The sequence below is a fragment of the Aptenodytes patagonicus genome, chromosome 7, assembly GCF_965638725.1.
Source record: "Aptenodytes patagonicus chromosome 7, bAptPat1.pri.cur, whole genome shotgun sequence".
Lineage (NCBI taxonomy): Eukaryota > Metazoa > Chordata > Aves > Sphenisciformes > Spheniscidae > Aptenodytes > Aptenodytes patagonicus.
In genome coordinates, this window is record NC_134955.1 from 42,923,771 (window position 1) to 42,938,455 (window position 14,685).

General features: G+C 35.9%; 1 protein-coding gene across 4 annotated transcripts in view; it reads left to right on the plus strand.

Moving 5' to 3' along the window:
• The window catches only part of AKAP6 (A-kinase anchoring protein 6), a 293,258-nt gene that overhangs the window by 226,093 nt on the left and 52,480 nt on the right, over positions 1-14,685 (plus strand). For all 4 annotated transcript variants that reach the window (XM_076345005.1, XM_076345008.1, XM_076345007.1 and 1 more), the window contains exon 10: positions 13,058-13,204. In XM_076345005.1, coding sequence (XP_076201120.1) covers positions 13,058-13,204 — 147 coding nt within the window. The remainder of the gene's footprint in view (positions 1-13,057; positions 13,205-14,685) is intronic.

The window sequence follows — 14,685 nt, forward strand, 5'->3', positions numbered from 1 at the left end:
CACCAGCCTCTGCAAAAATTGTTCGGCTTCTCTATGTTTTGGTTCTATAAATTATAATCCCAGAAACACCAAACAGAGTTAACCCGAGATCAGTGCAAGTCATCTGGTTTCATGGTTGATTCTTGTAGTAACGTCATGCTTTCACAGACATTCAAGCTATTGGCAAAGGAATAAGAAGATAAAACATCTGGAAGTTAAAATTAAACAAATTCAACTAGAAACAAGCCATGCAGTTTCTAACAGTGAAGGAAGCTGGTTATTTATCATCTTACCAAAGAATGTTATGAATTTTCCATCATTCGCATCTTTAAATCAGGGCTGAATGCAATACCGAAAGATTTTCTCCAAGCCAGAAGGTTGAGAGCTTAATATAGGAAAAGAAGGTAAGCCTATGGCACATTTTATACAAGCGGTGAGGTTAGATTATGACAGTTTCTTGAACTTCAAATCTGTGAATCAGCCCAAGTTTTGTCAGAGAATATTTTGGCAGAATGCCATTAGAGATGAGAAGACGCTTTCAGCTTTCATCATGCCAGCAAATAAGAGTTCACATTTAGCAGCAGCATAAATCGTTGAAAACAGACACCTGAAATCAGGGAAATAGAAAGAAACAGAGGAAAAGTTTCTTTTGTTTCTGTCTCGCTAGTTGTTCAGTAGACAAAATGAGTTCAGTGTCACTGCAGTCATGTATTTTTTTAAAGGTAACTATTAGTGTTGGTTCCTAAATGGCTTGTAGCAATCAAGATTTATTGAGTTTAGAGCTGGGGTATTTTCTACGACAACTAAGATGTATCATAAGTACAATAATTCTTTTTTTTTTCAGTCTCGTGTGAAGCAAACAATGTTAAGTAGTTCTGAGCTCAACAATATATTCTGTTGGACAGAATGCTGGAGCGGATCTCAAAAGACTTGTGTTCCCACATCAGAGATCTTCCCTGACAACAGACATGGTGGCTGTCTGTATCCCAGTTCACCATTTTAAATTGAGAATAATGTTTCTCCACTTCACAGGACTGTTGCAAGTCTGCAACTGTTTGGAGCGTAGGAATGGCAAGCTTGAGCCTGCCTGCAAAAGGCTGCATTAGGGATACCCTTGCTGGTGGCCATTTGGAAAGAGGCTAAGTATCTCTCCTAGGCACAGCAGCTGTTGGAGATAGAGAAAGACTGGCTTTCAGCATGTGCTGGATTGTTTACTTTCCAACATTTCTGGGCAGAACTGAAGTTCAGAGTAACATCTCACTCCATCACATTGCATCACGGAATAACAGAGTGCATATTTCTGTTCCTGGTGGCTCATGATCACACTTCACATATTCCTCGGAAGCTACAAGGCTCTTAAAGAACAAACCCAATGTCACATGCAGGTGGCCAGAAGCAGGATTTCTTTGTCTTTTTCCCTTTTCTTTTCCCGTTATATCTGTGATAGTTGCTCTCTTTTTTATTGCTTAGGTTTTGTCTGTCTTAAATGATTTAAAATATTAAAATACTGTTACATTCAGAAAGTTCATTTTTAGAAACTAACTCAGAGTCTTAATTTTCTAAAACTCCAAAGGTTAAAAAAAAATCATATACTTCATCATGTATGTTAGTTTTTAGAAACAATGGCCACACTGATATAGTTCTTTAAATATCGTTCAGCAAATATAGTGGTGTTGTTAAGTGTTCTAGAATTGAAATACATCTTGGAAGAAGTTTTTCCACCTTCAAGATAGTTTGGCTCTTGCTGAAGAAGCTGCTTGGGCATAGCATTATGCTGTTTTGATCACCAGTGAGGAAGAGAGAAAGCATCTGTGTTAAATACCCATAGGTCTGTCAGGGTGTTACCAGTCTCAGATATTCTGAAGAAGGCTAGTTGTTAGTTCTTGCTGTTCCAGTCACCTTTATACGCTTAGTTTGTTTAAGGGACTATTGAACTTCCTATCGATAAGGCAAAAAAATGATCACTGCTGTAGAATTTGCTATCAAAGCTGTTAATACTGTAAAAAATGAAATATTTTCTTCCATGTTAAAATAATTCAATGACATTTGTGAGGTGTACAACTTCTTGCCAACTCTTCTAATTTAAAACATTATCTGTTTGAGGAAAACATATGTTAGAAATTTTTAATTCAGTGATAGGAAAGGCACTAATGAAATATGCATGTATGAATTTTGTATTGCATAAGTTTCCTCTTTCTTGAAATATGATTAAAAGCCAAACATCTGGATTATGTTTAAAAAGCTTGCATTTCCAGTTTTCAGAGAGATTCAATCTATTTTGACACTGTACACTTAGCCTTAACATTTTCAGCATGCTGTTAACATTACTTGCTATTGTAAAAAAATAAGTTCAGGTTTAAACAAAGTTGGACTTCTCTTAATGCTAAAAATGTTTTCTGAAATAGCTGTTTCTGCGGCGTTCACACAGCCATAGTTTAGGCTGTATCAGCAGTTCCATTATAAATTTGCTCTTGAAAGCGGTTTGTAGTTGATCATAAAAATAACTTTTCAACTTGAGAGTATTTTTTCTTTTATTATAAAAGTATTATGTTTTTCCTAGAATAATATTAAAAATGAAATATTGAGTTCTTAAGAATTTATAAAATTCAATATAAAATGAGATTAGCCTACTGTTAACGCAGATAATGGCATTGGGATGCCAACTTTCTCCTTCTGTTTTAATAACATTAACGTGTACTGGAAAAGTGAATAGCTATTATCTGCTATGACTCTTGAAGGATTCAGTATATGTCTGTCTGGAGATGACAATAAGTAGTTAACTATATAACTTTCTTTTCAACTTGTTTTAACAATAGTTTTGATGCAGTACGTTGTAATGGTATTGCTATAAGAGGAATTACGGTGATTGCCAGTGTTTTAGATAGTCAGTGGAGATGTTTTAGCACTCCTAGTGGACCTGCTGCGTGTGCCAACTTTGACATAACTCAAGGGAAATTATAAGGAACAAATCAAACAGCACATTATAAAAACTATTAGCTTTCACTTTACTTAATACAGTACAGGATGTGCATTTAAAATAAAAATGACATTTTTCATTATAACTTTAGGGCAAATTGAGAAATCTGCTGTCAACACCCTTTCTGATCAGCACCTAGATGGGCCCTCAAACAGGTGCAAGTTCTGTTGTGTAGAAAAAAGTTCAAATACTTTAAAGATCATGTTGTTACCCTAGATACTACAGGTAACGAGAACTCTGATCTACATGTTCTGAGGTTAGAGACTAAGCAAGCTAGACACAGATTCTGTCTGGTTCTGTCTGGTCTTGACTTGAGGTCACTCAGCAGCCTGCAGAGATTGCAGGGCTATTACCACAGGCCAGGGATCATTTTCTTTTCTGACAGTTGACAAGGTCTAGTAGTGTGGATTACTAAAGCCACTGTGCCTCAAATGGCAGGTGTACTGATCTTTGTGGATTCTCCTGTTCTTTGGTGGAGACTTTGAGTTCTGCCTCTGTTGGTCTGTGGAACTTAGATTTCCATTTGGCTCTTTTTGCAGTGGGGAACCTCTTCTCACATGAAACAGTAGAGCAAATAGGTAAGAAGAAGGATCCAGAGATATTCTACCCTCAAACATATCCCAGTAGGTATTGCTAGAAGAGAGGATAATTTATTTGTCGATTTTCAGTCAGACTTCACTCACGGGAGGCTATTACTGACCGCCATTAGCATTCCGGCTGAGTAACAATGGAGTAAGGACTTCAGAAGAGCCAGTCTGTGAAAGATAAATGCGCAGGAACATCCATTTCAAAATAGAATGATGCCTGTAACACATAGCCTGACAATAGTCGGTGCATTTGGAATTAAATCTTTGTGTAGAGGAGTTCCAATTTTATGTTTCATGCATAGTGCAGAAGCAGGCACAGCTTAGCAGAAGGAGGATAACAGGTTATAAATTACTTTTTTTGATTATCTTCTTCAAAAAATCTCCATAATCTTACATTGTTGTATCTTATTTTGTAAAAATGTAAATGTAAAAATGTAGCTATATGAGATTTGGTACATGTAGGGTCAGCATTTCAGAATATCCAGCCGAGGATGGAGCTGCAACTCCACCTTTTTGTTTCCAGGCCAAACAGTTTTCCTGCCATCAAATATGTTTTCTGCTCAGTAATGGGCTAACTGCAGCCTACAGCAGTATTTCGGAATCTCCCTTACTCTATGTTTTTTTCCTCAATAAATATACCTGAGCCCTAAGCCAAACGTATAGTAGTTATTAATTCCTGAAGAGCACTATTTTTTATTTATTTAATATCAATTAGTCTCCAGACAACTAAGTAAATGTAAATTAAACTAAATCCACATTTGATACGTTAAGCATGTCTGTAGGTTGCATCTGTATTAGTCTGTGCCAAAAGTCACACCTCTGGTGCAAGGTGTGAAAAAAACCTCAAAGCTCTAACAGCATTGTTGCAAGCAATACAAGACGAATCTCGGAAACTCCTTCCCATATCAGCCAAAGATCCCAGTAAAACACGTAGTTTACGAGATCGATAGATTGTTATAACACGAAGTACGCCAGCTCTGTGGCCTTACCTGAACTGCGCTATAACCTGTATTGTGGGACCACGTTCTATCATCATCTGCCAGGGTTTGTCTTTATTTGTAGGTGGGCGACAGTTTCTAGATCTAGCGGAATCTCATGCACCTGATACTGGATTGCCCTTGCTATACAAATTCAAACTGCTGTATTTTGGCTATATGTTCTTAGCAATTTAATTCTATTTAAAATCTGGTTAATAGTGTAGTAAATAACTGGTATTGCTACAAAATTGCATTCTGAAGGTAATGGGATTGAATTTCAACACAAGTTGACACTCAATTAAAATTTCCATATATCTAGTGAATTAGCCAGTTCTTGGCTGCTATATTAAGGTGGATGTCTTCCTGCTTAACTGCACACTGAGCAAGACAGGCAAAACGCATAATAAAGCCAAATCAAGACTTAACATACCAACTCAAATTTTTATTGTTTGTATCAAGTAGTAAGCTTGCAGAACAAACTCAGGGATGTGGATTAAAAAAAATTTAAATAATCAGTATTTAAACAAAATTCCTCTATATTTAGAGTAATGAAGCTGAAAAAAAAAGAGAAACCCTTAAAACTTCTTACTGAATTACTGCCATCAGCCAGTAGATCCATGGGGCTTGTTCGGCTAAAAGCCACAACAGACTTTGTAATGCAATGATGTAATCTTGGCTTTGTGTCATTTATATTCAACCTAAAAAAACAATTTTCCTGAATAGACAGGCTGACAACAATATTGTTCAGTGTTGGTTTTTATTTGGATTGTTTCCAAATGGTTCATATGCCTCCACAGCAACACCCCATGCCCGCTTAAGTTTTTACTCTGAATTCCGAAGTTTCCCCTTTTTCCTCGCATTTTATTTTGCATTTAAAGTCCCAGTTATGTTTGTGAAACTAACCAGGTCGGCCACAAAATTAGGATGTATCTTGCAGAGTGCATTCATTTTACTTTTTGCATATTTTTCCCGAGGTCATGTCAAGGTTAGTTTGAATTCCATCCTACATTAAGACTTCTTTCACAGCTATTTAGCTCTGCAGCCTACTCCCCGCTGGGGTCTGCCCCTTGGGCACGTCAAAGCTTCAGACCTGACAAATCACACACAGATGAAGCTGTACAGTTTTTTAAACAGTTTCATCAGTAACGTGGGTTGGGGGTTTTTTTGCCTTTACACTATACTTCCCCCCTCCCCTCCCCCTTGGAGTTTATTCTCTGAATTGCAGTATCCTGAAGACTGATTTCCTTATGGAAAATTCCCTTGCACAGGCAAGTTGTAAAATAGAAACGGCATTGTACAGTATGTGCCACTCACAGCCTCCCAGAAACTGAAAGTACTGCGGATCCTCTTAATTAGTAACAAGCTATAGCTCCTTGTCTTATAACTGTAATTGTATTGTTAACATCTATTTGCGCAGAAGAGCCTAAAACTATAAAGGCTGATACATATTCAAAATTTATCGTCCATATTGCAAACCCGTTAGTTATCCAGGAGAGCTGTTAGTTGTTCACAGGAATAAACTTCTGTCATCCTTGGGATTACGCAGATCAGTAAATGTTCATCGGTGTCAAGAAATGACGCTGTGCTTTAGCAGCAATCCTTATGGAACTCGGGAAATTTTAAGTGGGTGTATATGTGTATATATATAATTAGCTTCACAACTATATGCAGGGCTTTCACCACCTACATTCATGCACAGACACACCCCCCCATGTATATGTCGCTGCACAAAAACCGGCTTGAAGTGTATAACGCAGCTTGCAGGTGAAAATAAATTTTCTCAAATTCTTAGCTGTAGACTGCTATCTGTATTTCAGCATTTTGTGAAACTAATGGTGCAACACCATTTCCCGTTTAATTGATGAAGTTAAAATGCTTGGCTGCTAATGAGTGTATTAGCAAACAATATACCCTTAACAAGCTTAAGCAGCTCAGGATTTTAAAAAGCAGCTTACTGTCCTCCTCATTTTTATAAGACAAAATGTACTGCCTTCTACGAATTGCTTGATCGACTGATGAAGTACTATAATTATAGTTGTATTGCAGTTTTGACAAAGCCACAATAACAGATTGTAGTTTAGTCCCCACTCTAGGCACACAACTCTTTGCATTACAAAACCCAGTTTTACTGGTCTAATTCTTACTGAGAACAAAAGGCACCTGGAGATGTTAACTATATACTAAAAGAAAACTTGGAATCTAGGAAATAATAATATTGAAGCATGACTTTTCTTCTCACAGTTCGTTCATTGGGAATGGTATCTAATGAAGAGTTGTCTAAAGGCTTGCTTGTTTGGAACTAATTAAAGACAGATATCCTAAATAGAAAAAGGATCATGGGAATTACATTAGGTGTCTGGAGACTTGTTATTCTTCTGGTACTCTGAGTAGATTGTGGAAGTTGTTAGGGATTGAAGAAATAAGGCAAGCTAATAAAAAGTTCTATTTTTCTGGTTATTGGCCAACTATTGTATTTTTGTTTGCAAGAAGATTTGTGCCAACAGGCTAGGGGCTTGAATAAAACATTTAAACATTTGTGCATTAACACATTATGGTGAAAAGAGAGTCTTGTGCTTTCACTCAGTGCATTTCAGCCTTCAATTAATGTGAAAGCACTACAATGCCTATGCAACTTCTCTTGCCTAGTGGTGCACCATTTATCATTGCAGTTTTACATTGACCTTGACACCCACTTCATTAGAATAAAGATTGTCTACCATTTAGGTTACATTGTTCCTCTGCACAGAGACCCCATGCAAATTTCTGTTCAGATAGAAGAGCTGTGAGCCTGTCAGAGGTCATCTGCATTAAATGATTGCAGCTATTTTCCAACTGCTTCTTTTCATTCTACTCAATTCAGGCTAGGAGGATCAATCAAGCCCTCTGCCTGAAACAGTGGGACTGCTGGGAATATAACTGGTTTTGGTAGTAGTGGATATGCCCTAAACAGTATTAAATATTTAATATAAATTCATTAAAGGGCATACAAAGTCTTCAAAAAGATATTACATTTATAGTAAAATTTAAAGGGTTGGGATCACCTTCCTTAAAAAAAAGGCAGAACAATGGGTACCGACTGCATAATTTTTTAATGTAGGCAAAATATAGTTCATGAAGTTACTTAATATTTCTTTCAATGTGTTTATTTCTCTAGCTGCCACAGAAAGGAATGCATAGCAGAAGTGTGATCCGCATTTGCTGCTTTCTGAAACAAAAAAGCAAGGTGTCTGCAGGGATTTCAGACAAAAGTGCTAAGATTTGTTTTGTTTTACGGGCATGCACCCATACGCACATGCACTCTCACCCAAATACATATCGTACTATTGTGCTTATTTGTAGGGGGAAAAAAGCAAATGGAAATAAGTTAGCGCTCTCCTTCTTGAGTTTTCTGAGTGATATAATTGGAATTAAATTATTAATGGGAGATACTTAAAAAAGATTGTTTTATGATCTTCTATTAGAGAATTTGCAATTCATTTTAATATTTGTAGTTTGATTTATATTAAAGATAATGCAATCTATGTCCAATTAACAATACATAGCCAATGTAATATGATTTCCAGATCATGCAAATGGAATAAACTAGAAGAGGAAAAACTGATTCTTAACCTCAGATGTAATTTGCTGTGTGAGTTCTGGCAATTTTAAATGACATTGCACTTTTTAATTTTTCCAAAGGCTCAGCAGCAAATTTATCCCAATCAAGAAAGCCTATTATTAATTTACAAGGACAATTGTAGGAGTCTTTATAATTTCCCTGTGCAATTATTTGCCATAAATTGCTAATGGTGAAATACATGAAGTTTGCAAGAAACAGCAACTGCTATTTATCTAGACAGATCGCTCAGCTCAGATCTTGAACGTTGTCCAGAGGTTCTAGTGCTATTGACAGCGTAAGAAATATAACCGAGCTTCTGGACGGTTTCTAAAATGTTTCACACTGGTAGTACCAAAAAGGTAGAAGCATTAAGAGCTATTGTGAAGGGTAGGCTGGCCTCTAGCAGATTCCTTCACTTTGCTTGTATACAGCTAAGCTTTGGACCCTGGACTTTGGAATAAAAAGAGTCTTTGTTCATCACTGAATGGCATTAGGCATGGGCTTCCTAAGGGGCCACCATGAAGCCTAGCATGAAGAGTGCAAACATTATCCAGAAAGCAAAGTGAGGATGTGTGTGAAGAGATGATGGACAAATACTGCTATATGTGCATTGCTATATGTTTATATATATTTATATTACATATTTGGTGACTTCGCTTGCAGAGTATTCTTTACTCAATTTTATGCATGCAGTGTATTTTGCAAATGTGTGCCAACGCTGACTATGCATGCACATAGAGACACTGAACATGCATGTGTATGTATTTGTGTCTGCAGCAGTCAAAACACCCCGAAAGCAAGTTTTTAAAATTTAAAGATCCAGTCCAGGTCACTCAGTTCTGATCTCAGTTGTGTATCATACAGTGCCATTCGAATGAAGATACTTTGTTAGTATGTGAATGATGGAATGCAGAACATCTACAAATAGCACACCCTTATTCCAATAATGGAGAAAGTTCACTGGCTTAATTCTTCTGTACTTCGTAGCCATAGCTCCACTGTGTGTTCAGTATGTCTAGTCTCTTTTCACTATAACCAACAGAAGCACCATACAAAAGTCTTACAATGGATGTCTTAATCTCTCTCTGTGCTTTTAGAGCATTATTTTGAATTCCATCATGCAGGCTTTTTTTTTCTTTCCTCTTCTGAAGTTTTATTACAACAACAGAATTCCCAGGGAGCTTTAGGGGCAAGGTTCGCATAATATTGCCCTAAAGTTTTGCTCGAGGGGTGGAATCCGCACCCCAGTCCTGATCATCTTTTTGTGGTGTTTCTCCCTCTGAAAGATGCCGTGCGCAGTCTTACCGAGTTGTTAACTGTGTACAGATTTTTTTTTATTGTTTACCAGACAGTGCACATCTACGAACCTTTCATGATGATTTCTTTCTCTGACCTCTCAGTGACTAGGCATCTTGTTCCTTAACACTGAGGGAGGCTGAAAAATGCTTGAGTTGCTCAATGTGTGCCTTCTATACCAGTTTCAAAATGGCTTATTCTTCTGGTTTCCATGGTGACAATTAACACTGTTACAAGGCATTGTTCCAGTCTCCATTTGGGCAGAATTTTCGGGTGTGATTTTTCACACAAAAAATGTTTTATATAATTTTTTAAAGGAAAAAAAAAAGAAAAAAAAAGAAAAAAAAAGCACAGTTTAGTATGAAGTGTCAAAAATGTGTCTCAATCAAGCCTGCCTGGATTTCTTAGAATATTTTTATCAGGGGAAGTAAGGTTTTAACTTGCTTTGTTTTGAAATTCAACTTCGTGTTGTTTAAATATTTTTGCCAAACTATTCACGGATAAATGCTACTGCCTTTTTTTAAACTCCACTATTTGTCCTTTGAGAAATATTGATCGTGTTGAGTGAGAAGGAATAAAAAGCCAAAATTCGTTAACTTACATAACAATGTTTTGGATTTCTTTTGAGTGGCTTCAGGAACACAAAACCAGCCATGCATGCACACAGCTAATCATGCTGTAAATATTTTGCAGTTTTTCCAGTATGTTGTTGTTTGGGGTTTTTTTCCCCAGTTTTTTAATATAATAGGTGTTGTGGGAAATTAAATATTATTTATTTATTATTGTGGCTGTTGTGAGAAACCTGTGACTTTAACTTTCTTAATCTCATTTTTGTCTGTTAAACAGTAATCTATATCGTAGCATCCACAGATTGTCACAATGGAGGAGCCTTTGCTCACTTAAAGCTGAGGAAAGAATGAATCTGAAGATTAAATTATCTTCTCACCACAGGATTAAGTAGTCCTACCAGACTAGGGTTGTGCAGCACTGATAGAGCCGGTAGCTAATTTTTCCATGCAACTGCTTAGAGTGTAGGAGTTTAATGGATTAAAAAATAGCATTAGCAATAGCATCTCGTGCTATCAGTTCTCAAACTGTACCTCCTGTACATTAAGCTCTTCTCTTAACTTAAAATACACACTGCATGTTAAATATCCAGGAATGAAACAATACTGACTCTCAGTCACATACCAATACCTCTAATAATGAACTGAATTCTTTCATCATTTACAGTTACAGTATAATGTATTTTCTATCAATCAGCACTTTCATCATGCTTGTTTATACAGTAGGTTACACGATGACAAAGACAGAGCGTGTACATAAGATTTGGCTTATTTTTTTTTAATGTAATAACCTTTTGTAACATCTGTCACACTATTTGGATTATGCCGCACTGAATTATTTTATCTAGTCCAAAATTAAATGAAACGTCTTCTATGTTAACAAGAGCATTGTAGTTATGAAACATGCAATGTATTTTATTTCTTCATCAGTCCTGCGCTGTCCAGGAACATATCCAGCCCCAGTCCAGGCAGCAGCAACTGCCAGCCTAGAACAGGTGACGAGTATTAACTAGCTGTGCCTGCACCAGTGTCACACAGCTAGAGGACTCCCTCAGTCTATTAATTCACTTGACAAAAGAAAGGGAGTAGCACGAACTGGATTTCAGTGCCTAGCAAATTGGACTCTGGATTCCCCTTGATATTACATGTACTTATGGAAATAATTATGCAAATCCTTTTCAGCTATATCATCTTTAAATAGAAATCAGATTACATAAAGAAGATTGTAATCTCCTCCAGTAACCATTCTAGCTGAAAAGGCAATAATACAGGACCAAGAAGCATACTTGTTGAACATTTTAGTCCAATAAAATGGTGTTGCCTCTTGGCGGATCCAGTTCCCTCCTGCCAAACCTGGTTGATACCTACTATTGTACATTTCTGAAACCTTAGCCGCAGTACACCAAGTATCAAAAGGCAAGTTCTTTATAAACAATTCCTTGTTTTTTACTATGCATATTCATGTAATTTTGGATACGCAGACACCTGATCAGTGTTCATTAATAATGACAAATGGTTTAAATCACCTCATTTAAAACATTTGCTCTATGATCCACAAATGACTAATATTTGCTGAAGTTTACATAATACAAATGATGTGCATGTGTTGTGTAAATGAGAGATTAAAATATGAAACTAACAATATGCAAACATATGCATGGAAATGCTGAGGACCTGTTAGCTGAAACAGTGATTTCACACCTTTATTATTTTCTTTAAGCTGTCTCCAATTGTATTTTTGCTTTGTTTTCCTACAGAGCATGTTCTTGGATCTGGCAAAGGCACCCATGTTTTAAACATTCCTTATTCTAGTTTAATTTTTTATACTTAGCCCAGTTATTAACATTTTCAGTATGAGCTGCTATAGCAGTTTTCTTGGCTGAATATAAAGCAAAGAAAGCTTAATGTTTAGGATGCAATTTGCTAATAGCTATGCATAATTTATGTATGTCTTGTAAACACCTTTGTAAGAATATGTGCTGAACTCTCCTCTTTTAGTAAAAGGTGCATTTTTGGCCATACCAGAAGTTCTAGTTCAGTGAGTGTTTTATACCTAAGAGGGAGAGGGAATTAGCTTAACTATATGTAAGGTATGTATATGAGTGGATGCCTGTGTGTTAAATTTTATTTTTTGATTTACTGTACTAGCTACTAAAACATAATTAATCACTATAGTAGCTATTACATTTAATACTTAAATCAGGTTTTCAGAGAAAACAGGTTTTAAATAGATTTATTTGCCAATGTGTCTGTAGATTAGAATACATTTTAATAAAGTATATAAGTAATATACAGCTAAAATATTTAGAAAGTCATATTGAAGTAATTTTGAAAGAAGCTTCTGGTTTTATTCCTGTTTCCTCTGTCCTTTTTTTTTTTAACAGTAACTAACAGTGCAGGAAATGAAAGGTAGTTTCAGCTTGAAGAAACTATTGGACTGTATGAGCATTGTGGCTGTTCTCGTTTGTGTGCTATTTCACTGCTCCTGTTGGTTGATGCAATAAAAATCAAGTTAACTGGTATTGTGTTGTAAGGGAGTTATGTCTAATTGTTTTTTTAAGGTGAAACTCTCACGTTTTCACGTGTAATAACATTTCAGGCCCGTATACGAGACAGAATCCACAATGAGAGAGAGAAGAAATAAACTGTGCAGGAAACATAATTACGAAATTATTTCCTTGCTGGTTTTTTTTCAATGGAGAGCCTCAGTGTCACTTGCTGAAGTAACATATTTGAAAAATAAGATACCACTGACTTGAATGAGACAAAGGCAGATCAAGCTTCAGATGAGAGAGTGTTAGTGAATATTACTGTGCAAGTGAATATTGTGAGTGAGTGATTATTACTTTATGTAATCAATTGCTAACTGCCTGCATAGATACGTCACCCAGAAGGCTACGTGCTCCGTACCTAAATCTCTTATGATATGTCATGAGAAGGTTGTGTGCTTAAAAAAAAAAATAATTAAAAAATGGCATAGTGAGCATGATCATAACTGGGCACATAGAATTAAAGCTTGATTTTTTATAGAGAAAACTCTTTACAGTAGCTAATATTATCTATTTTTTTCATTTTAGCGCTACAGTGTAGAAATGTCAATCAGGCACCCGAAAAAGATGGAACTGCTTAGTAAGGTTGAAGCTCTGAAGAAAAGTGGTGTTTTACTACCAAATGATCTCCTTGAAAAAGTGGATTCAATTAATGAAAAATGGGAACTGCTTGGGGTATTTGCATTTTTATTACTGTTTGTGGGTTATGTGTACATTTTTGTGTGTTGAAGTACGCTGTCTGTCTGATTTCTAATTTGAGGCACAAATATCTCTCTCTTTCAATTCACCACGTACATTTCAAACAAGCTACTCATGCTATTATAAAAACTCCATAGTATTTTCCTCTTCTGTTGATTTTTTTCCCCTTGCTTGTGTCCTGTCTGACTTTAATAATTTTAGTTCTTTAATACATAAAAAATGTAAGTAAAATATGCCATGTATTACGGGTATGCACCAAGTCAACTATAATGCAGTATATCTGATATACACTGACTGTCATGCTTGAGTGAATGTTAATAGAATTTATTCTGAAGGTACATGTTAGAGACATCTACTGTTTAACTATTTACTATACCCTTAAGATGAAAAGTGGGGTTGTCACTGCATATTTCAGGTCACACTGATGGCTCAAAAACAAATATGCAGATTCAGTACAAATCTGAATACCTGAAGCTAAGAATACAGCCAGGATATGTTTCATGCTGCTGTATTCAGCTCACTTTTGACAAAAGCCAAAAAAGTTTCATGTAATTCATTTCACGCTATGATGGGCTGGGTCTCAGCCAAAGAGTGAGATACAAGAATCTGGCAAAAAAAGCAATATAGTGATTCTGTTACCCAGAGAGCAGTGATGGCACCGTGCAGGAGACACTATTGTCCTATTGTTGTAAAACAGCTGAGAGAGAGAGAGGTCAAACTATATATTTTTCCATCCACTTCTCTCCTTAATTGCCTTCACTTCAAATCAAGGGTAAGATAAATTTATAAATTACTTTAAATGATTAATTATAGATGTGTGATATTAGCAATACAGTTACATTGCATAATTTTGCATGCTATTATCTTAGTTTAAAAAACATTTCTAATATATTACGAGTAAGCTATACATGCAACCTGCCAACAGCATTTAAAATACTGACTTGTGTCACTTTAGCTTATTTGGTAATGCAATAGCGATTTTACAGAGGGTGGGGCATTTTTAGTTCAGCACAGTTGTTTCTAATCGCTTGATTCTCTTAATGTGCAAATTGTCAGAAAATGTTAAAAGTTGCCTTATTACTAGTGAGCTTATTACTTTTTAATTTTAATCTGCAGCATCACCATGAGAATTTTAAACCTATTTGAACATTAATAAATTTACTGATAAAAATGGGACTTATTAACCTACTCTTTTACATCTGATCATGACAACTTGTATTCTCAAAATAATTTCAGTTGTAAGCCTTACCTTTATGACTTTCAATGTATTTAATCAGGTTAATTCAGTGGCACTGATTAGAGCTGGTAGCATATAAAACTATGAGATAAGTAACTGATCATAATTCTAAAAATCTAGAAAAACTGTCTTAAAAAAAAAAATGAAGCCCTCCACTTCTCAGTACGTTAAAATCAAAATATACCTCTGGATTAAGTTTTGCCATTAATGTCAGCATTTA